Source organism: Crotalus tigris, unplaced genomic scaffold (genome assembly GCF_016545835.1).
Source record: "Crotalus tigris isolate CLP2741 ecotype Arizona unplaced genomic scaffold, ASM1654583v1 scf7180000024437.13266115, whole genome shotgun sequence".
Taxonomy (NCBI): domain Eukaryota; kingdom Metazoa; phylum Chordata; class Lepidosauria; order Squamata; family Viperidae; genus Crotalus; species Crotalus tigris.
In genome coordinates, this window is record NW_024100606.1 from 1,514,261 (window position 1) to 1,537,671 (window position 23,411).

Sequence of the window (23,411 nt, forward strand, 5' to 3'; positions counted from 1 at the left end):
AAGAGCAAAGTCAGAAGAAGGCCCATTCCCTCTCCATGGGAGGAGACCCGGCTTTGTACCCAAAGCTTTCTTAGCAATAGGATGGGAAACCCCCAGGATAGGACAGGAGGAGGGGGCAAGGGGATGGGTCAAAGGGCAGCAGGGCAGGACTAAAGTAGGACTTCCCTCAGACTGTCCCTCTCCTTCTTTCCTTTCTTCTTTCTTAAGTACAGAGTGGTGGGAAAATATTTGAGATGAGGGAGAAAAATAGGCAAGAAACGCAGCTGGGGAGGTTTCACCTCCCCAGCATGCACCCAGGGGGCAGGGCGACACGCAGGGGCTGTTTCCTCGCTGTTTCCAGATGGTCTTGTGGAGCTAAGACTGAATGCGTTTCAGCATAGATGGCCACCACAAAATTGTACATTGGCTCCCGGCCAGCCTGGACCAGGGCCGAGGCAGCAGGGGCCGTTCCCTTACTGTTTTTCAGGATGGCTTCGCGGGCCACATGAAACCACTTTGCGGGCCGCATCCGGCCCCGGGCCTTGTGTTTGACATGTCTGGTATAGCATGACAATAACTTAATTAACATCTAGCCATATTTCAATTAAATACCTCCTTTAAAGCAAAGCATGTGACTCCTTAAAGGAAAAAGGGAACTTTAATTTGGAGGAGTAGGTCAATACAGCAGAAGAAAAAAAAAACCAAACAGAATGAAACTATAATTACTGTTGAATATTTTCCGTATCTGCTTTGGAGGAATTTTTAATCTGCTTAAACTTACTGAAACATTACCCTTATCAGTAAAAATGAAGCAAGAATCAAATAAACTGTTATCAGGAACATAGCCTGATTGCAATTTGTACATGATGCTTGGATGTCTATTTCAGCATATGGTTGTATTAATGAATTTGGGGATGTAGAAAAAGACAATTAAACTTTGATACTATACCTTAGTTGACCCAGCTTAGTAAGACAGCCAGGCACCATTTGCAAACAGACAATTCGTAACACAGGTTATATCAGCTGTAAGGATTTCTTGAAATCTTAGAGATTTACAGTATAGAACAGCACACATAATTTGTTATAATATGGAATAACATTTATGCTATTCATCTATTCACAATCAGGTTTTTCAAACAAAGCAATAATACTGGTCCAGGTAGAACAAAGGACAATAGGTCTGAGATATCAAATGATAGGTTTATATGCATTTACCTGGAAGCTTTCAACTTAACTCTGTTCTTTAGGAGTACACAAGCTTTGCACAAGATTTCAAATCTCCCCGTCCCCTCCCAAAATCCATTAAGGATTATATACTTTTGACTCAAAAGTGGTTAAATTCATCTTGTTAGATCTCACTGTATAAATGTTTTTTGGAACTGTGCAGCATAAAATTGCAGAAATAATAAATTTTGCATTCATGAAAAGTAGAAGAAACTGAATACACAAAAGCTAGGGGATTAAAAGATGAGACTGCTGTGACAAACACAATGGCTACACTGTGAACCAGTGATTCTACGTACAAATTTTTAAAAATACACATATAAATGCATTTTGTAAGGAAGTTTGTTATTCCCCTGTATGTCCCACACTTCTTTCCTAACACTAAAAGTAGGATTCTGCTACAGCACGTGTATCTGAATTATCATGGTCCCTAACACATCCATTATTTACTTTAAAGTGAGTTACTACACTGTAGTTCAGCTAGTTTACACAATCTGTTTACTCTAGATAAATGATAGATGCAGAATCTATAATTATCAAAAACCATCTCCATTGCACATGGACTAAAGATTTCTATTTATTTTAATCAATCCTGGGAACAAGACAGTCTCCCTATGTCCCACACCTGCAATAAGTTAAGCCAACAAGTCCTTCAAGCCAGGCTGCTTCATTTTCACTAGTAATTACAGTGTTTGTAGACGTATACATCTTGATCTTGAGGAACTATGAAATCTATAGATCCAATAGTAATACTTTATTGGTCACTTTGTTGAGAGGCTTTATAACTTATACCAGGATTACTAAGAGAACTAAAGGAGACAGCTCCTGCCCTTATCAATTAAGCTTGAGAGTCACATGGGCAACATGCCCACTATATGACTGAAAAATCATGAGTGCTGTGTGGATAAGCATTCCTGCACACCAACGGCAGAATCTATATGAGCCACTCAACTTGAGCATCATATGAGTCACGTGGCAGCTGTAGCCAATCCAGGAGATTCACAGTTATGCTGGAAATCAGTGTAGAAAGGAACGCTAACTCAGTCTGGTAGTGTGTTCTTCAGCCTTTCAAGTAAGATACTGTACTACGAGGAACATGATTATGCATGTCACAAGCATGCCTCCAATCATGAAGTACTTATCCTGGAAGGCACGTTTCTCAATGAGACGCATGACTGTATTAGATAAACCAAGCATGTTGGCAACATCCATTATTTTCTTGTGGGTGCCCTGAAAGTAACAGAAAAAAAGTGACAATATTAGTTTAAAAAAAGTTGTCAGAGAGGGTCTTTTGACTTTCAAGGTACTCCTCTTCAGGTATTTCCTACAGAGTCTTCAGTCTCTCCAGAAGCAGGATGCATAGTTTACAATGGCATGTGAATCACTTTATTTTACATATCCATTTTTTCTCACCCACTCTCAATTTTCAACCAATCTTTTGCTCTTCAGAAATTTTAATTCTTATTGCTTCTATAAGTGTCTGCAGTCACCTAAAATTTTAAAAATATTTTGGAAAGAGGGGAGAGGAACAGTGGTAATTTCTCTTTTTATTTAATATTTCCTTTCTGCTTTTAAAATTACCCCATATCACTTGGTCAATCCAATAGAAGAATATTTTAAAATGTATAGAGTTGAAATGGCATTATCAGCTCTCTTGCAAATAAAATCAGGTCAATGGCAATATACTTGTGGATCATAATTTACTCACCACAGAGGGGCTTATTTTGCGGGAAAACACAGGCTATTCTTGACTGTTCTACATAACTTCCCTATATACAGTTTGCAATCACAAACTAAGAAACTATTTTTAATAATAGCTTTAGGCTCCATATTTTGTATATTTTCCCATGTCAGTCTGCCCAGCCATAAAGCAATATAGATCATCCTTGTTATTTGCAAGGGTTCTGTTGCAGGAAACTATAATAAAATAATAAATAATGTGACCTTAAAATGGGGTGGGTAGGTGAGCTCATCTGGAACTTATGGTCATTATCTTTCTCTCACAAGCACTTACTCTTTCTCCTACAGAGATTATCTCAGCAATGTATTTGTTCCTCAGTTCACCCACTTCAAAGGTGACTTCCTTGTGGCAGTTAGTCTTTTTATTCTTTGGACTAACTTACTTGGTGGTAATTAAAGAAGCTGTCCCATTAGAACCACATGACTCTCTTGGTGTCTGTCTTTCTTAGGGCTGTTTCACTATCTCATGTATCACTGGATTCCACTGCTGTCTACAGATTATTTGGGGCTTGCTCTGCTGGCAATATGATGCTTAATATCTGGATAATCTTCCCTCCTCTGCACACAGCAGAGAAGCCTAGCATAAGCCACATCACACTGATACAATTTTCTCCATTGCCAATTAAGCAAATCACACCACATAAGTCCAGCAACCACAAGGAAGTCACATGAACTATCCAGCTAGACTGTCCCAAATAGATCCACCACAATTACAGGAGAAGCAAATACATTATATGGACAACCTAACTCTTTATTAAAAAAAAAAAACTTTACATATTCATAGAAGCCTAACCACAATTTTATGCATATGCAAAGTAGCAAAAAATGGCCAGACCCACAGATATATAAATATCTTGGTACATACTGAGTATATCAAGCTCTGATCGTTAAGATGAAAACATACCAAGATAATAAGACAACAGCTAATAAGAACCACTTAACAGCAAGGAAGAATATGCCTGCAGCTATCAGAACAGTATGTAAAGCAACTGGAATGTGTAAAACTCACTGTCCCAGGTACAGAGAAGTCTAGAATGTTCCTGCCATCTTCCAGATCTTGCTATTCTGGTGATAGTTAGGCAGTCTATGTGGGCAAGAGGACAAATGGACTTCTCCAGAACAGTATGCTATGCACATACCTAACTACAAAGCAGCATTGTGTTATTAAACAATGAACAAAAACCAGTATTTGAGTATTTTACTATGAAATTAGGAAAAAGAGACTTTCTGACTATTTGTAAATGTTCAATCGATTAATTTTTCTTTAATAGAGGCACTTCATTTATCTGTCAAAGATTTCTGGAATTGGCTACTTCAGTCTGAGTTGCATTCCAAGATATCTCTACTTCCAAAACATGGGAAACTGCTAAATCCACAAGGCCTACATCCCTTGCCCAACCTAGTCTCTTCCAAGTATTACCTCAAGAACAGAGTAGGGTTAGAATAAAAATAGGCGTCAGGTTCCAAACTATTCTTTGCATCAGCAACTACTAAGCACTGCTGGATTTTTTAATCATTGCAGAAGAAACTGTGGGACATTTAAGGATATGGTGAGGAGAAAGAGTTTACATAATTTAGAAACAACAAGGGCTTTGTATTAAGGATATAACATGCTGATAACAGTAGAATACACAGTAACAAATAGATAACATAGGAAAATATTAAGACAGTCTTAACAAGTAAAGGAGATCAAATAAACAAGGCATGATTGGAGAAATGAGACCAAAGCCAGCAATGATTATAAGCAGGACCTCTGAGGAAGGGCAAAGAAGCAAGGAAGACGAAGAATGGAAGAAAACAAAGCTGAATGCAAACATTTTCCTTAAATACCACTGGCATGGAGGATCCACTTTCAATAGTTTAGAATGGAAGAGACAACCATCAGATTGGGGTGGGTTTTTTTAGCTCAATTACTTTATTCAAGGAAGTTGCTTAAAAGACTGTTTGCCTATCTAACCCAGTTTGTTGCTGAATCCAAATAATCATCTCTCTCTATGGATTCATGAGTCTTTCCCATCAATGATCACTGGAAAGTTGTAACTGGGAAACTGGAGAATCATGATCTCTTGTATGCAAAGCACTTGCTATGTGAAACAGTCCAAGTCATAAGAGCCACAAGAGCTTCTTCCAGAAGCAGACTTGTAAAATTATCTTTTATTTCTATGGTTGTGTTTATTTTAATTACAGGTATCTTCAAATAATTGAATTATTTATATTAATAAAACACCCAATTCCTTCCAAAGATGCAAGTGCTGCAGCTAGCTTGGAGAGCAAAGATACAACAAGAATAGATTTGGATTCCATGTAATCCATAGCCAGAATGACTGAATTGGGGGGCTTGAACTGTTCTAATAAATTTTTGATATTCAAATTTCAAATATAGTGGACGCCTAGTCACCATAAAGAAAAAAGGTGAAGGTCCCACCCTATGCCCACCTTTAATGTCACTCTCTGATCCCTCAGGCCCTGTAGGATGCTGGTTCCGCTGCCAATAAGATCATCCATGCCACGGTGTGCATTTTGAAGGGATTCATTAAATTGTAATGTTTCATCAATTGGAATGGTGGTGTCAGAATCCTGCAGGGGGAGGGAAAGAAATGGTTATCTTTCCTCAACATTCTTAACCCAAAGCCTCTGCAGAGTCAACAATGTGCTATGGAACATGAAATTCAAACTTTCTGCCCTCCCAAATTCTTTTCCATCTCAGTCCCCGGGCAGCCCCAGTGCATTCTCAAGTGTATTGTTCACTTAATTTTTGGGTAAAAAACTATGTGAACAACAACTAGTTTTAAAAAAAATGTGGCTATAAAATTTTGAGGACCAAAATCAGAAAGCAAGCAAACTTAAGCCAAAGTTCTCTGGTTTTAAGGGCAGGACTTACATTAGTAGTAAATGTTCGAGTCAGAAGCTCCTCACGTTGTCTTTCTTGCTGCTCCCGCGCATAGCGACGATGCTGGAAATTTCGCAATCCTGTCTGCAGGTGTTGAATGTCGTATTTCAACTGGTCAACCCGGCTGAAAAGAGGCAATAGATAATAAGCTCTCCCCAAATAAGATAATAATTAATGGGAAAAGACTGCAGGAGTGTTATAAAGCAAACCTCTCTTTGTTCAGTGAAACACTGCACATAATTATAGAAAACCTGTGCTCTAGCAGTGTTATACCTTTGGCCACATACGTATAGATGTACAAAGCAGCTATTTAGTTGCTATTATATTATATTTTAGTTGAAAATCAGCTCTTCATGATTCAGGTGGGAATTTTTTTCCAATACTCTTTCTACTAAGATTTCCAATTGGGCCTATTATTCCCATAGTATCCAGTCCAGGAGATCTGTTGAGAAAACACTCATAGAAAAAAAGGACAATGATAACTGCAAAAAGCCCTTCTCAATGGCAGTTACAACTTTACAGAACCAAAGAAATATATCTGAATCAGAGCATTTATTACTTCTCACTTTTCATTTGGTTTGGGAAATATTTGACAATATCAGCATAAAAATAACAGTCTCTTTATGTGTATCAGTAAATTAAAATGTGTTAAGATAACATTAAAAAGAATCACTCACAGTTTGGCATTTTGTCGCTTGTTTGGATGTTCCTTGTTGCAGAAGATTTCCAACCGGTCTAGATTGCTAAAAATTCTGTCTATTCGTGCTTGGATTTCATTTTCCACCACTACAGAGGGAGACAAATAAAAGAAGTTCTCTTCGCTGCTTTAAGATGCACAATATTTTCTTTCCAACCCAATGCCTGCTTTTGTGAGCCAACAGTCTATGCTGGTCAAGTTAACATCATCAGCTATTGCTTTAAAAGGCACCAATCTATAGTAGCCCTTTTTAAAACCTACTTTGCTCCTCTCTTCATATGAGACAAAAAGGAGCTAGGAAGTCAAAATAACCATAGTTTCATAATACAAAAGGAACAGGAACTATGAGTCTTAAATATATTGGAGAATTTATATAATAATTCTCATAAGATTAATGTCTAGGTATACTTATTCATGTAATATGACTGTAGTATTTATTACTATCATTACTATCTTCTTTACTACCCCATTTAATTGCTATTATTATTTTTATGATTATTATTACTCTGTTGCTTTGCATGTATACTGAGAGCTTCCTTGTATATCACAAGATCACTTGGCCAAATAAAGTATTGGGTTGTGTTATTTTGTACTGTACTGTATTGCGATCCAAATGGTATGGCTTCACAATTGATACAGATTTTAAAGTCCATTGAGGCATTTTAAACAAACTGATAAGTCATAGTAAATTTCTTATATCATGTTTTTTTTATCTATTTTTCACTGAATTCAACAAAAAGAGCTCAGATATTATTAGAAGACAAAATGCTTGTGGCACTCAAGTTACTTTTATACACCAATTACTCACAGTGGACAGACTCCTTGTCTGAGGTTTCCAGGCGGCCCATGTACGACTGAACTTCATGGATCTGCCTATTAAAAAAGAAAATAAGAAAGCAGGAAATCTACTAGCTATTCCAAAAGAAAAAGTGAATTTTTCAAGAATAGATACTAATGCATAGAACAAGAGATTCTCCCCCCCAAAAATTGTTCAACTAAATGAATATTATAAGGTTGGTAAACTACACTTCTTAATATCGATACGTTACTTTCCATAAGCATTAAAGTTTTTTCCATAAAGGTTTAGTTAAGTTTTTATACAACCTCCAAGCAGCCATTTTTGTCTCCCCAATTATAGAGACTAAGCACCATCTGCAGAGGATCAAGAAAGTCAAATTGATTCTTTTCATATCAGACATGAGTAAATGCAAGTAGCCTTACCGAGTCTACCAACTATCACCGCCTTATTTGCAAAACTGAGATGACAGAGTTGTAGAAAAGAAAAAAAATCGGTCGATTTTTTTCCTCATAATTCCCTAATCTCCTTTTTTATAAACAATTGTTTAAAATTCATGGTTTTCTGAATTGTCATTGGTTACATCAGGCAATTGAAAGAATAAATCAAGAAATTATAAAATCAGCATTTATATATTAAACTTTTATATCAGTCAGTCTTCCTCAAAAGTTGTGCACTCAAATATATTTGGATGAAACCAAATAAATTTCAGTCTAAACAATCTTAATAGTGAGTTGTCTTCAAATATTTAATATTCTTAAAAAGCAAATTCCAATCTTTAATTGCTAGAAAACAGCAGTTTACACTCTTTTTACTTCAATATTTCAATTTAACTATCTTAACTACAAGAAAAACATAAATCAATTTAAGCATAGGAGACTTTCCACTTCAAGCAGTTTCTCAAACTTTCACATTCCTAATAAATGAGAATGTTGATGGATCTGTGCTTTCTAGTTTATGTTAAACTGGGAGTTGTGATGCTTCTATTAATTATTTGGCACATTTCCTAAGGATCATCTCCAAAACAAACAGCCTTGCCAATTGGAAGATCTGTTTTGGAAACAGAACAAATCATGCCAGAGGCACAGAAAATGTGACACGACACTGGAGATCCAGTGGAGAAAGGAGGGGAAGAATGCTCTGCCCCACGACATCTCCTGGAAATGAATATATAGCACAGAAATGATGGCATCACACCACGAGAGAGAAAAGGCAATCAGAAAGTAGAGAAAGTATGGAGCAGATCTGCAAAAAAAAAAAAAAAAAAGACCACTGATGAGAAGACACGGAGAAGTATGGTATTATTCTCCATCCAACTGAAAATGCAAAAGAATAAATTATGGAATATTTAATATTTCATTTTAAATCATTTATAAATTAGATACAAAAAATTGGTCTATACTAGAAAAAAATAATTAATTAATTAATACAATTTCTATAGTTGCCCATCTCAGCCAACTGACTGGCTTACAATTCTTACAATTCTAATACATTACATAAGCTAAGAATAAGAATAACACAGCAACTTTTATTTTTCAGAAATAAAATGATAGAATAAAAAAAAATAGAGGAAAAGAAAAAAGAAGAGGCACTGTTGATGAGAATTTAGATTCAAAAATTGAGACTGATTTAAACATCTGACTTCAGTATATATATATTCTGTCCCATAGTTTCCATTCTTTTTTCTTTATTTTTCAATCAAAATTTTCTGCAACTATTTGATAAAGGGAAAAACACAACCTAGAATATCATAATGCCTTTCTTCATTTCAATAGTTATATTTCTTTTTATTTCAACATTAGAAGACATACTTTCCTTAGAGTTCAGCATTTTAGTTCCATTTATAACAGAACTTAAAACAATTTTAAAGAAAACTCTATCAACTCTATTGCTTGAATAAACTATGTTTTAATATTTTCAACAAATCTATTTCTACCAGTGAATCATGTTGAATAGAACACATTTTATAGAGTAATGAAGTAAATGTCTATTTGGCATGGGTTTTAAAAATTAAATATCACATATATTTCAATTCTCCATTCTAAAAAATTAGAAACTTTTAATTGCTTCAAATGTGCAAAAATTTTACATATGCAAATATGTATACTTGAAAGAAAACATTTATAGAAATATGTTATTGTCACTGTGTCTGAAGTAAGAATTAATTTTTAATTGATGAATTCAATCCGAGATCCTAACAGGAACATTTCTTTGAACTAGTATTGATCTAGCCAGCATGTAGTAGTAGTAATTTACTAATTCTCCTAAGTCGGAGGGGGAGGGGAGAGATTTGCAGGCACTATTTTTTTGATGGGATGCCTGCAGTTTCAAATAAAATCCCCTCTCATCAGAATTTGATATACCTCCATATAGTTGGCTTTTTCACAATTAACAATTTTTCAGAATATCTTTGATTTAGGAGTTGACATCATCTGGAAATGTGTTATATATGCCAGGTTTCATCTATTATTATTATATTTATGGAGAAAAATACATTTATGTGGTTATTAAAATCAATTTGATCATGCATAATTATTAGTTATTGTTGGATAGTGGATCTGTATTCAGTTCTGATGGATGTAGTAGTGTCACTACATTCATTAGTGTCTTCTCAACTATGATATGGATAAATCGAATAAATCCAAACCAACTTTACTAAGTCATGAAGCAAGAGACTTAACTAATATTTGATGCTGTTAATTTCAATATGTATTGTATGATGTTTTATATTACTCTCATTTTATTTTATAATTAAGACATCATTAAATCACATCTCAGTAAAATAACCTTTTAAAACTGCACAAAAGAAAAATAAAACATACTAACATACTTCTGCAAGAGTTAGGATTGGCTAAGAAAGAATCTAAACACATACCAAACCATTAGTGAACAAAAATTAAGCTGAGCCAGGGTTGGATGTCAAACCTATAGTACAGTGACACTGAATAGTATTTTAATCAGACACAAAGTTATCATTTTGACCTTTTCAAAATTAAGTAGTGTAAGAACTAAGCACTTGGTACATAAAGTTAGTACTTGTCCTTGGATTGGAAAAATGACAAAGGCTACATTTAGACAAAAAGATAAGAACACATTATAGCTAAAATGAATTAATGTAGTTGGTCCATTAGACTTCTTCATACTGCTATGACTGATTTATCAACATGTTAGTGATTGTTTCAGAGGTTCCCATGCCTCTCATACTATTTCTTTCCCTTTCAAATCAGAATCCATCTTGTCAAACTTTAGGACCATAGTTTCACAAGAGTGCCATATGTGAAGGCATATGTAATACAACATGAGGGAAATTTGCACCTTGGTACAAGTATACAGCTGGACCAGGGAGGCCAAAGTTCAGGTCAATTCATGATATTATTGATACTCACTCTATTTCAACCTGTTTCCTATATGAAGTTTTACAAGAATGAAAAGACAAAGTGCAAGGATTTTTCACTTGAAATTCTTATAATGATCAAATTTCTTCCAATGAAAAAACAAAGAGAACTAATCTTCTTAGTCTTAATCTACTTCATAGTTTTTAAATTATGAAGTTTATTTAGCATATTGATATTTTTTTCAAAATCTTTAATTATCTTGAGGGTTAAAATCCCAAAGAACTCTGTAGATAGAATATCATAACTAAGAAAACATGAAATGTTTTTAAATGAGAAATCATAGATTCCTCAAACAAAGCAAGAATTCGCCTCAACTGAAAATTCTCAGTACAGAATGTTGGGCTGAAATATCCAATTTGCTGTAACTAGAACCTATGACTTCAAAAACATTAGAAATCCAATGACCAAGTATTATTTTTATGAATTACTTCTCACTTCAAGGTAGTTCTTGTTATTGGTTAATCTTTTGACTGAACTGTATTGTTTGACTATATTGTGTTGTTCAATTGTAACAGTATGAAATTAAACAAAACCTCCTTTCTACGGCAAGGAGAGTTTTATTGTAATTAATATATTGCATTGGTCCACCGTTTTGGTATGAAATTAATCAAAGCCATCCTTTGGACATCAAAGTGAGTTTCATTCCAATTATTAGTCTGTCAAATTAAGCAAGTGTTCTCTTATTGGATAGCCAGGATGATTAAACAAGACACCATTTACTCAAACTGAAATCCCTCTTCTACCATAAATTTAGTAACTGACTTTCCGGAAACTGCTGTTGTTCGTCCAGAAGGCTTTTTCCCCTAAAAGAGCGAAGAAGTAGCGGTCCTCCCGGTTTTGAATTACTGCACCATAGCCCCAGGGGAGCCTGCGGCCAACGGGGGGATACCGAGAGAGGCAATCAAGAACATGTGGAGGTCCCGAGTCCCCCATTCCTACGGAGAAGGTTGTAAAATCGTTACGTAATTATCTAAAGAGTTATAAAAGCGTGGCTATTGGCGCTGGCGCCTCCTGGCAACTGTCCTCGACCGCCTTCTGTTCCCCCGCCTCCCGCTCCTTTCCTCTTCCAGAGCCTTCCCTTCGCTTCCCAATTCATTTCCGCGTTTGTTCCCCGCTCCGGAGAGCTTTCCATGCTTGCCCCTCACACCCACTTGTTGGTCTGATGATAAAGAACCTCCATGCCGACTATTCCTCCGCCACTCCGGGACCATCGGGGCGCCTCTTATAACACGTCAGCTGGTTCAAGGCCGGGACTTCCGGCTTCCTGTGAAAAGAAGTCCTCCAGGTGATGTCACGCCTCCGCAGCCGGCTGTTTACGCTCTTGCCTGAGTGAGCGTTTGCCACAAGGGCAACGGGGCGGTTCTGCGCTGCCGATGTTACACGTGGCATTTTGATTTGTCTTGATTTAGTGTGTGAATGTGACACACGTAGTGGTCCTCGATCTCAATAAAGTTTAGTCGATGCGGCATTTTGCTTCTTAAATTTAAACTTAAGTTACAGTATACTGATCTTCTGCCTTTCCCTGTAAATGCTAGTCGAGCGCGTTGTATTTGCGATACACTTATTAAAGAGAAGCAACCTAGAACTAAGGAGAAATGTCCAGTCAGTGAAAAAAAACAGTGGAACCGCTTTGCCTTCAGAAGCTATGGGTGCTTCATCATGTGAGCTTTTAAGAAGACATAGGACAACTTCTTGTCTGAAATGGTATAGGGCAGTGATGGCGAACCTATAGCATGCGTGCCAGAGGCGGCACTCAGAGCCCTTTCTGTGGGCACACCTGCTGCCACTGGCGCCAGCTCGCGCAGGTCCATTAGACCATCACTGGCACACGGAGTGACAGCCCCACCCAGCACAAAGGAGGTGAAGCACCTGACTAGCAAGCTCGAGCAAAGGTGGTAGAGCATGCTCCATGCGCTAACTGGCCTCGCCTTGCCCCGCAGCAATGGCATCCCTGCCCTACCCCATGCCTCACCCCACAGGATGAGCCTCCTGCCCACCGCCCCACCCACCAGAGACCCTTTGGATCTCCCCCACTTCTGACCAGTCCCCATAGGTGTCCCCCCACGAGCAACATTAAGGTGGCCATGCCCACCCTGGCCATGCCCACTCAGTCTGCCATCACCGCCACAGCCACTCCCACCCAGTGGGCCATGCCTTCCTCCCCGAGGGCACCACAATGTTGATGCAGCCCTGGCACTTTGCGATAAATAAGTGGGTTTTAGGTTGCGGTTGAGTCATTCGGTCTCTGAAAGGTTTGCCATCACTGGTATAGGGTCCCAGGAGGCTGGACTAGAAAACTTCCAAGTTTTCCCAACTCTATTCTGCTACTGTAACTGTAACTGAGTTACCTTTAGCCCTCATTGAAGCTTTCCTGCCCATTGGTCGGACTAATAGCCCACCTTTAGGGCAACATTACTTTAAATGGGGCCAGATAGAGGGAGACACATGGTCGCCACCCTTCTTTTAATCAGAAAATCCAGCTTTGTATGTCTGTTCAAACCAATTATATAATCATCCATTTTTAAAAACTCTGGGTGGCTCTCAATCAAAAAGTTAAAGCAACATGAAATATTAAAGCTATAAAAGTAACCACATAAAAATATTAAAAACAACAAAGACATGGCACCAAATCAAACTTCTAATGTGATATTATTCCAGCACTTGGGGTAGCCAAGTATTCCAAGCTTTAGGGAAAGTTAGGAGAATAGAGGACTGTCAAATTGGGTATCAATAGAAGAAATAGGAAGACAATTAACTCTAGCATTGTACTATTATTATTATTATTATTAGCAACCCCTGAGATATTGGAACAGTGCTATCATGTCCCCACTTGTCCTTCTCTTCATTAAACTAGACATACCGAATTCTAGCAACCGCTCCTTATATGTTTAGCCTCAAGTCCCCTAATCATCTTTGTTGCTCTTTTCTGTACTTTTTCTAGAGTCTCAACATCTTTTTTACATCATGGTGACCAAAACTGGATGCAGTATTCCATCTGTGGCCTTATGAAGGCGTCATAAAGTGGTATTAATACTTCACATGATCTTGATTCTATCCCTCTGTTAATGCAGCCTAGCATTGTGTTGGCTTTTTTGGCAGCTGCAGCATACTGCTGACTCATATTTAAGTGATTGTCCAAATTCCCTCTCACAGTTACTACTATTGAGCAAGGAACCATCTATACTATACCTGTACATTTGGTTTTTCTTGCCTAAATGTAGAACCTTACTTTTTTCACCATTGAATTTCATTTTATTAGATAGTGCCCAATGTTCAAATCTGTCAAGATTCTTCTGTATCTTAAGTATCTTCTGGAGTGTTGGCTCTTCCTGCCAGCTTGGTGTCATCTGCAAATTTGATGAGTTCCCCATCTTTCCTCTCATCCAAATCATTGATGAAGACATTGAAGAAGACTGGGACCAAAACAGAGCCCTGGGGCACCCCACTACACACTTCCCTCCATGTAGATGCAGTTCCATTGAGGACCACACACTAAGTATGGCCAGTCAGCCAACTACAAATCCATCCGGTAGTGATGCTGTCTAACCCACATTTTTTTATATTATCATGTAATATAATATTTTATTTTATCTATTTTATCAAATGCCTTATTGAAGTCCAAGTAAATGATATCCACAGCATTCCTCTGATCCACTAATTTTGTCACCTGGTCAAAGAATGCAATAAGATTTGTCTGGGATGATCTGTTTTTGACAAGATCATGTTGGCTTTTGGTTATGACTTTGTTTGCCTCTAGGTGTTTGCTGATTTGTTGCTTGACTATCTTTTCCAAGATCTTCCCAGGTATTGAGGTCAGGCTGATAGGTCTGTAGTTTCCTGGATCCCTTTTTTTTCTTCCTTTTTTGAGGATAGGAACTACATCAGCTCTTTTCCAGTCCTCTGGTAGTTCCCCAGTGCTCCAGAATCTTTGAAAGATATAGTTCAATGATTCTGAAATCATATCTGCCAGTTCCTTCAGGCCCTTGGGGTGTAGTCCATCTAGTCCTGATTTGAACTCATCTAGGATGGACACGTGCTCATTTACCATTTTGTTGCCTATCTTAATTTGTGTTTCTAATCTGTTTTTTATGGTACTGTTTTTGATAGGTTGGGCTGTTTTTTCCCATTGTGTAAATGCAGATGCAAAAAATGAGCTGAGTAGTTTTGCTTTCTCCCTGTTGCTTGTTACCTTCTTGCCACTTTCTCCCACTAGTGGATCAATTATTTCCTTAACCTTTTTCTTGTTTTTACATGTTGAAAGAAGCTTTTTTTTTTTTTTTTACTTTTGTTGCAAGCCTTAGTTCATTTTTAGCCTTAGCTTTCTCATTTCATCTTTGCAGACTCAGGCTATTTGCTGATATTCTGCCTTAGTTATGTGCCCCTCTTATATTTGTCCTTTTCATCTTTCAATTTATGAGAAAGTTCTTTATTTAGCTATGCTGGTTTCTTTTGAGAGCTGTTTTTTTTCATCCTCGTTGATATTGAGCTAGACTGGGCTTTTATAATCTCACTTTTCAAAATTTCCCAAGCTTCTTCAGTTGTTTTCCCCTCGAGGATTCTCATCCATGGAATCCTTCCCAAGCTCTCTCTAAGTTTGTTGAAATTAGCTCTTTTAGTTTGACTGTGTTCTATTACTCGTGCTTGCATAATATTGAATTCCAATACTGCATGATCACTCCTCCCCACCCCCAAGGTTCCTGTAGCGCTAACACCTTCTATCATTTCATTTCTGTTAATGAGAATTAAGTCCAATATGGCTGATCCCCTAGTTCCCTTTTCTACTTTTTGGGAGACAAAGTTGTCTGCTAGGTTTGTCAGGAATCTGTTTGATCTTCCACTTGGTGCAGAGTTTGTCTCCCAGTTGATGTCAGGAGTGAGATCATTGTGAGTGGAACTGAGGAAGCACATTTTCTGACAGTTCTCTTTGGAGCAAGCAAGGTTGTGAACCTTTACAAGACTTACCAAAGAGTTTACTTCATTCGTGGTGTAACCACCCATCTGAATGAATACATTTTACCAAGGAAAAGTTTGCTGAGAATTCTTTTCATGCATTGCTTGGTGAATGGTTTGTGGGGTGGGGGGAAGGACAAAATCAACCTCAGAACTGAGCCACAGTAGAAGATCTTTTTTATGTTCATGATTCCTGAATGCAAAATGGGTACAGTCATTTGAAAATTACTTTTGAAAATCTAAGATAATAGCTCTCAGGAAATGCGTGACCTTTGGCTGCTAATAGAGTAAAGAAAAATGTGCTTCTAATTATTCAGGTATAGGTCAAAACAAGGCCTTTGCTAATTTTACAGGAAATTACTTTTGTATTAATGGAACTAACTCTGCATTCTTTATCCATCCACTTCTCAACCTATTCCACTTTTTCTCACCTCACCTGAGGCCAGACAACTTCAGAACGGATGTTCTGACCTGGTTAAAAGCATTCCAGCAAAACCCTGTGATTTACTTAAACCAATTTGACCTATTAGACCATAAAGTATATGCACAATCTCACTATACAATGCACTAATCTAAAATGTTTGCAAGTTCAATGCATGTGCACAGAGTTTATCTTTTTCTCCTTGACATTTTGAGTCAATGTCATTGTATGTACATGAGTTAAATAAACAAAAATAATAAAACAGATACAGCAACACAATAATTATATCTGGATTCCATCTTTCTCTCCAGAACTACAGTTAAATTACATTTGAGATAGGATAGTCACAGAATAAAAAAATATTGTCATTTTGGTTTCATATTTTGAGGATTCCATGGCAAACCCATTTGATTTGAACATTAGCTTACCAAGCCAATAAGCCTGCAGAAAGCATTTACTTCTAGTGAGAATACAGTGTTCTGTTGAGCCAAGACATCACTATTCTAGTACTTACTTTATACCTAGGTCATCATTGCTGCATTGTATGTATACAATCTATACATAAAGTTATGCTGATGATACTTAACTGTACACAAGGTAATAGCTGTGGCTAGGATTGGTTTTACACAACTTCATGTTGGATATTAATTGCGCCCTTTTCTGGATCAGGAGGCACTGTGTACAATCATTCACACTTTGGTTATTTCCTTAGTGAATTACGGCTGTGCATTCCATATGGCGCTGCTTGTAAAGAACATCTGGAAACTGCAGTTGGTTTAGAACAGGCGTGTTCAACCCAGCCCATGGGCTACATTCAGCCTTGCACAACTAGTAATGTGGTCCCACAAGATTGTAAACTTGACATTACGTGATATATATACATTAACTATATTGTATATTTTATATACAGCCCAAGATAATTCCTCTTATTAAATGCAGCCCAGGCAAACCAAAAGGTTGTATACCTATGGTTTAGAATTGTGGCAGTGGCACAAACAATTATGGCTGTGCCTTGGTATGCCCATGTTACATCTTTGCTTCACAAACTGTACTGGTTCTCAGTAGGATTCCATCTTCACGGCATCCTCTGGTGGTTACTACCCACTCTATCCAGTCGGGCAGGAGAGGCATGCTTCATATCCTGTTGACTAGAGAATGTTACCTAGCAGGACCAGGAAGCATGCCTTTTATTTTATTTATTAAATTTTTATGCCACCCATCTCCGCTATAAGGTGATTCTGGACCACTTACAAATTAAAGGTTATACCAGATTAAATCTGCCCAACTCTGCTGGCCTTTCTAAAAGTGTTTTAAACTTTCACATGTTGGAAATGTAAAAAAGTACATGGAACATATTATCATCTATGGTGGACATGCCCAGTTGCAAAAAAATACTGGTCTACAATAAGAAAATGGATACAAGAAATAATAGACCAACCTGTAGACTGGAAACCAGAGATCTTTTTGTTGGGTATTTTAAATAGAAAATATAGTAAAGAAATATGGTACTTAATTTTACATATAATAATGGCGGCAAGAATAGCATATGCATAGTGCTGGAAAAATGAGAATATACCATCAGAGGAAGAAGTAATAAGAAAAATCCTGGACTGTGCTGAGATGGACAAATTAACAAAAGAGGTAAAAGAAAAGGAAGACACAGAGTATTATATAGTATGGAACAAGGTGTATGTCTGGTTGGAGACTAGAAATAATAAAGGAGAATAAATATGGAAAGGTCAAAAGTGAAAATATGTGTACACATGAAGGAAGAAAAATGTAAATAAGAAATAATGGGGCTATAAGGACAAATATTTAAAGAAGAATAAGGGGAAATGTAAATATTAGATTACCGTTACGTAATTGCTGTAAAAAAAAGGAGGTATATATTGTGTGTGTATGTGTGTTATGTGTTGCTTTGTTCTGATTTGTCTTGTTGGTTAAAAATAAAAATTAAAAAAAAAGTGTTTTAAACTTTCTGTTGGGCAGAGGAGATGGGAGAGAATATGAGTTATAATTCAGCCTGAGACATGAAAGCCAGCCTGGAGACTTTAGGCCAGTCACTCCTTCTTATCCCAAACCATCTCACAAAGGGTTTCTGCTGTGGGGAAATTAGGAGGAAGTAATGTATATGTGTGCTGCCTTGAGTTATTTATAAAATAATAAATATGGGATATAAACAAACAAACAATGATGTTTATCCCTGATTGGAATTCTTCATTCTTCTAATTTTATTATTTTTAAAATTATTTTTATTACTTATTATATTGAGGTTTTAAATCATGCTCATTATACAGAGACACTTTGGAAGATGGCCAGTCATATAAATCAGATTAAATAAACAAACATAAATAGTTCTATTTTAAGGTACAGCACAGGGGTGTCAAACTCGCAAAATCACGTGATGTGTTGCGACGTATCGCGACTTTTTTTCCATTGCCGGCAATGGGGTGGGCGCAGTTTTGCCATGATGCATCCAGCAGTTTGACACCCCTGGTATAACATATAACCATGTCATTTAAATGGATTTCATTATTTATTAATTGCACTCAATTTACAACTCATACTAATCTCTAAGAACTCTGGGCAATGCACAATATCGAATAAATAAAAATATAAAACACGATAACTAAATCAAAAGCAATATCAAAAAATTAACCACTAAAGAAAGTTAAATTAAAAACTAAGACATGCTTCAGTCGGTCAGCTGGGACTAAGGGCAGATTGAAATAAAATAGCTTTCATTTGTTTATGGAATTGCAACAAGTTTGGGGCTTCTTGTATTTCTAGAAGGATAGTAGGCCATAAGATGATAGCCACTTCAGAGAAGGTCTGCTGTCTCACCCAACCTCTGCTCACCTTATGAAGAGAGGGAATTTTCAGCAGGCCATTTCTCCATAGCAGACCAGATAGACGGTAAGGATGGCATGGGGTTGCTTGAATATGTTGAGGCGACACTATGTAGGAGATGAACCATTAAAACCAAAACTTTGAATGAACCAAGAAGCTACGGGTAACCAATGCAGTAACTTCAATATAATTATTTATCAATGGGTTTTTCCTGCTAAAAGTTGTGCTACCACATTTTGAACCAGTTGCAGCTTCTGAATCATTCCCACATATAGCATATATCAATGGGATTGTGAACAAGGCTTGAGTTACTAGTCAAATGTGTCATCTAGGTAAGGTTGTAATTGATACATCAGCCAAAGCTGGTAAAAGCCACTTTAGCTGCATCTTCCACATGCTGTTTAAACAGGAATCATGAATCCAGGAGGACTTCAAGTCAACCATCACATTCTGAAGAAGACTACCCCCATCAGAGTAACTATTTGGATTAGTGTAGTGCAAGTGCCTGTGTGTCTAGGTACTACTAATAACTCTGCCTTGGTAGGATTTAATATGATCTTGTTTCAACTGAGCCAGATTCTCACCACCTTCATGTTCAAATGTTCTGCAGCATCACTGGCTCAGCCCTGGATGTATAACTGACTGTCAGCAACATAAAGAAATGGCATCTCTTCTGGAGCTGACAGATGTACTCTTCCTGTGGTTTCATGTGGATGTTAAGCCATATGGACTCAGAACTATGAGACTCTACATTGGAGCTCCCATCAATTCAAGTATTTCTCCACCAAGATCACTGATTGGAATTGCACTTTCAGATAGGAACAAAACCATTGTAAAACATGAGTCTGATTTCTAGCCCTGTAGATAGTCCAGAAGGACATTGTGCCAAATTATATTAAACATCACCAGATAGTGTAATAAGACTAAGTGTGCTGTACTGCTTTCATCTAAATCTCTGCAAGGGTCATCCACCAGATTAAACAGTGCCTGCCCCATGCCTGGGCCTGGATCCTGACTGAAAATGACCTGGGTAATCCATATATTCTAGGATTCTCTGAAGCTGATTTCTCCATCATCTTCTCAAACATTTTCCCTAAAAGGGAAGGATGCAAAGAGGGCATAAATTACACTATTGCTAACCAACTAACACACAAAAGAAGTAGAGGATGCCTGTAACCAAGATTACAGCAAAAGTGATTTGCCTATCTAATCAATGTCCAAAATCAGGGATGACATTTATATTGGCAGGGGTTGCATTGCTCTTCTACTGTATTCTTTACAAAAGGAATTTTTCTGCTATAAGAGAAAAAGAAAAATACTAGCAAGTTTACCGACAATGACAGTATTGTGCAACATCCCTCCCTAAATAAAATACAAGTAAATGATATATGGCAATCCCAGAATAAATGTCAAAGAAGGTTTGGGACCTCAGAAAATGCAGAACACTGGGACCGGTGTGGTTAACTGCTGCTGATCACAAAGAACATGTTGCTCCAGTGCTAAAGGCCTTGGCAGCTCTCAAGTTTGTTTAAAGACTCAATTTAAGATAGTTGATTTTGCTTTTAAAGCCATATGCAGCCTGGGGGTGATATATTTTAAAGCCTTTTCTCCATGTGAACCTGTGTGCAATTATGATAATCTTTAGAATCCCTTCTCCAAGAACTTCTGCCTTCTGAGGTCAGGCAGGTTACCTGACAGAGGTCACTTTCTGATGTGTTGCCAGCCTGAGGTGCTCTTTTTCTAGATACTTACACCTGGCAATGTCTGTTATATCTTATGTAGAAGGCATTATAGGGCAGACAACAGAGGAACTGGGAAATACTGGTGCTAAGAAAACATTGAGAAGAGAGATATGAAAATTATACAGCTGGTATGGATTATGCATGTATAACATTGTCTGACCAATTCAGTGGCAACCTAGGAAGAAGGACAGATGCATTTGCTGTAAACAGAATTATCCAGTTCTTTATCTAACTCCAGACTATTTACCAGCATGTGGGTTTGGGATAAATTATGGAATGGAAAAATAAGTGAGAGTTGTAGCTGAACCATGGTTAGGACTGACATCATTTGAAGAGTATTAGACACATGAAGTATGTATTTCTTTAACAGGAAATCTATACTCTTTCCAAAATAATTTATTTTTATAATAAGAGGATTGATTCAGTTTATCTGAGAATACAGTAATAGAGCCAGGTGATCTCCCCCTCCCAATTTTCTTTTGAGGGCTGTTTCCTTAAATTGAGAATCATCTTCTTTCCAAATAAATATGGGTTGTAGTCCCATTTGGGCATGAAAAACCAGCTGGGTAACTTTAAACTAGTCATTGTCTCCCAGCCCAACCTGCAACCTGTTGTTATGAGGAAGAAGTATTTGTATGTTCAGTACCTTGAGTTAAAAGCAAGATTTAAAAATCTTATAAATAAAAACCATTCCTTTGTTTTACATTGGCTGCTGTGCCTTTGCTCATGAGAAATAATAGTCCTGTTCTATTTAGATTTGACCCAATAAGAAAAAAAAAAGGTTAGGCTTGGGGCATTGTTATTTAAGAATACAAGCCAAGAGGAACATGTTCAGAGGAGGGTAAAAAAAGAGATTGTGATGGTATGGAGATAAAGTTCTCTGAGGAAAGAATAAAAAAATAAATATGTTCAGAGGAAAGTAAAGGGGTAGTCGTATTCACGTATCTGAAGAACTATCACATACGCTATGTTTTAAATTTATTTATTGTCTCTGCTGTTGGTGAGGTCCAAAGCAACAGGTTTATGTCAAGAAAAACAACATGGCTGGCATTCTCCAGATACTTTTCACTAAAAGTCTTCAAACAAGTCAACAATATCTTTATATATGGACATCATCTGACACACATCATCTAATACCTTGTATTACAGGTACAAGGAAGTGAAAATGCTCAGATATAACAGCAGAGCCAAGGCCAGGAGCTGACTGTAGAACAGATCATGCAAGGAAGGATCAAACAAATCAAAGAATGTCACGTACAGAACAGATGGAACATGCAAAACAGACTGACATCCAGTTGGCAAAGGCTGTACACTCTTCCCTTATTAATTCAATTTACTGTATATACTGAGGAAAGCTGAATTAGAAGAAGAATATAGTTTTAAAATTGGAGAAAGAAGCCAGCTCTGTTTAAAATGGCAGGTGGTATCATTTGCAAGTGATTTGCAAGCTCTAGTAATGAAAGTCAATGAATACAGTGAAAAAAATTGAACTAAAGTTAAATATAAAGACCAAATGAATATCAAGAGGTATAGCAACTAGCCTTAGCATTTACAAAAGATATTAAAGTAGTAAATACTTCTGCCTTTTAAGGTTAAATAAGGAACTAGAGTTCAAGAAATATGGTATAGGTTAGCGCCTGGTAGAGTAACAACAAAGATTTTGGAAAAAATATGCAGAGGTTGTGATATACTTGCAAAGATCAGAATCATGCATATTATCAAGTCAATTTTACAGAACCAAAATTTTGACTTTGAAAAAATAAGAAAGGAATAATTTTGAACTTTTGTGTTGGAGAATATACAACAATATAATGTATGGACAAGAAAACAAAATCACAAGTATATCATTGAAAAAAATCAACCCAGCATTCTTATTTGAGGCACAAATGAGCAAGGTCAAATGATCATCTTTAGTTGCACACATTGGGGGAAGACTTATCTCCTTGGGAAAGGCAAAAGGACAAGAGGAAGAGGATGACCAGAAACAAGTTGGATGGGCTCAGTTACAATGGTGATGGGTGTACCAGTGGAAGATCTGAAGGACCAACTTGGGGACAGATTCTTCCGTAGAAAATCTGTCTATCTGATGGCTGCTGATTTTCCTTTTGCAACATCTGCTGATCCTGGTTGCAATCTCTTCTCCTAATTCTTTTCATCTGTATCATGAATAGAGAAATACAGGCCAAACTTTTAGCATTTTTTCCAGTGTTATAAAAACAACGTTCAAAAAATTACCAGCAAACTTTGATGCAATTTTGTTACTAGTTCTATACTTAATCTATAACAATTCAAGGACGGAACAGTAACTGGTTAGGTCAACTCAGCTCACTCATTTCTGTGAATCTTTACAGCAAGTATCCAAACTACAGACCTTTGCTCTCCCAGTGAAAAAGGCTTATTGATGTTTGTGTTTTGATGTTTGCAAACTGAATTTATTTGTTTTAGTCCAGGTGCAGAAACCCATGCATATCACAGAAAATCTGGGACCAGTCATTTGGCTCAAATAGCTGACAACAGCCAGGAGTGTGGAGGGGTAAGTTTGGAAGGGGTGGTGTGGAGGGTATGTTCTGATTGAGGAAAAGCTACTGTATTGTAAACAGAATAAAGAGAGATGGAGACAATCACTTAAGGCTTGTGTGATATATCCCCAGGTCATTGTGCAGGATCTCCCATAGCAGTATTTGATGGAGAAAAAGCATGGGCCATTAGCAGATCTTTTTAACTTTT

At 37.2% G+C, this 23,411-nt stretch overlaps 1 protein-coding gene across 2 annotated transcripts; it reads right to left on the reverse strand.

The window, feature by feature from the left end:
- Positions 1-618: 618 nt before the first annotated feature.
- On the reverse strand, positions 619-11,995 carry GOSR2 (golgi SNAP receptor complex member 2). 2 transcript variants are annotated; one of them, XM_039331501.1, is made up of 6 exons: positions 11,873-11,995; positions 7,339-7,403; positions 6,511-6,619; positions 5,825-5,957; positions 5,380-5,520; positions 619-2,433 (listed from the first exon to the last, which is right to left on the reverse strand). In XM_039331501.1, exons 1-6 carry the CDS (start codon positions 11,899-11,901, stop codon positions 2,272-2,274), a joined length of 639 nt encoding a protein of 212 aa, XP_039187435.1. In that variant the 5' UTR covers positions 11,902-11,995; the 3' UTR covers positions 619-2,271. The 2 variants fall into 2 exon arrangements, with proteins under 2 accessions (XP_039187435.1, XP_039187436.1); XM_039331502.1 differs by lacking the exon at positions 5,380-5,520.
- Positions 11,996-23,411: the final 11,416 nt, after the last annotated feature.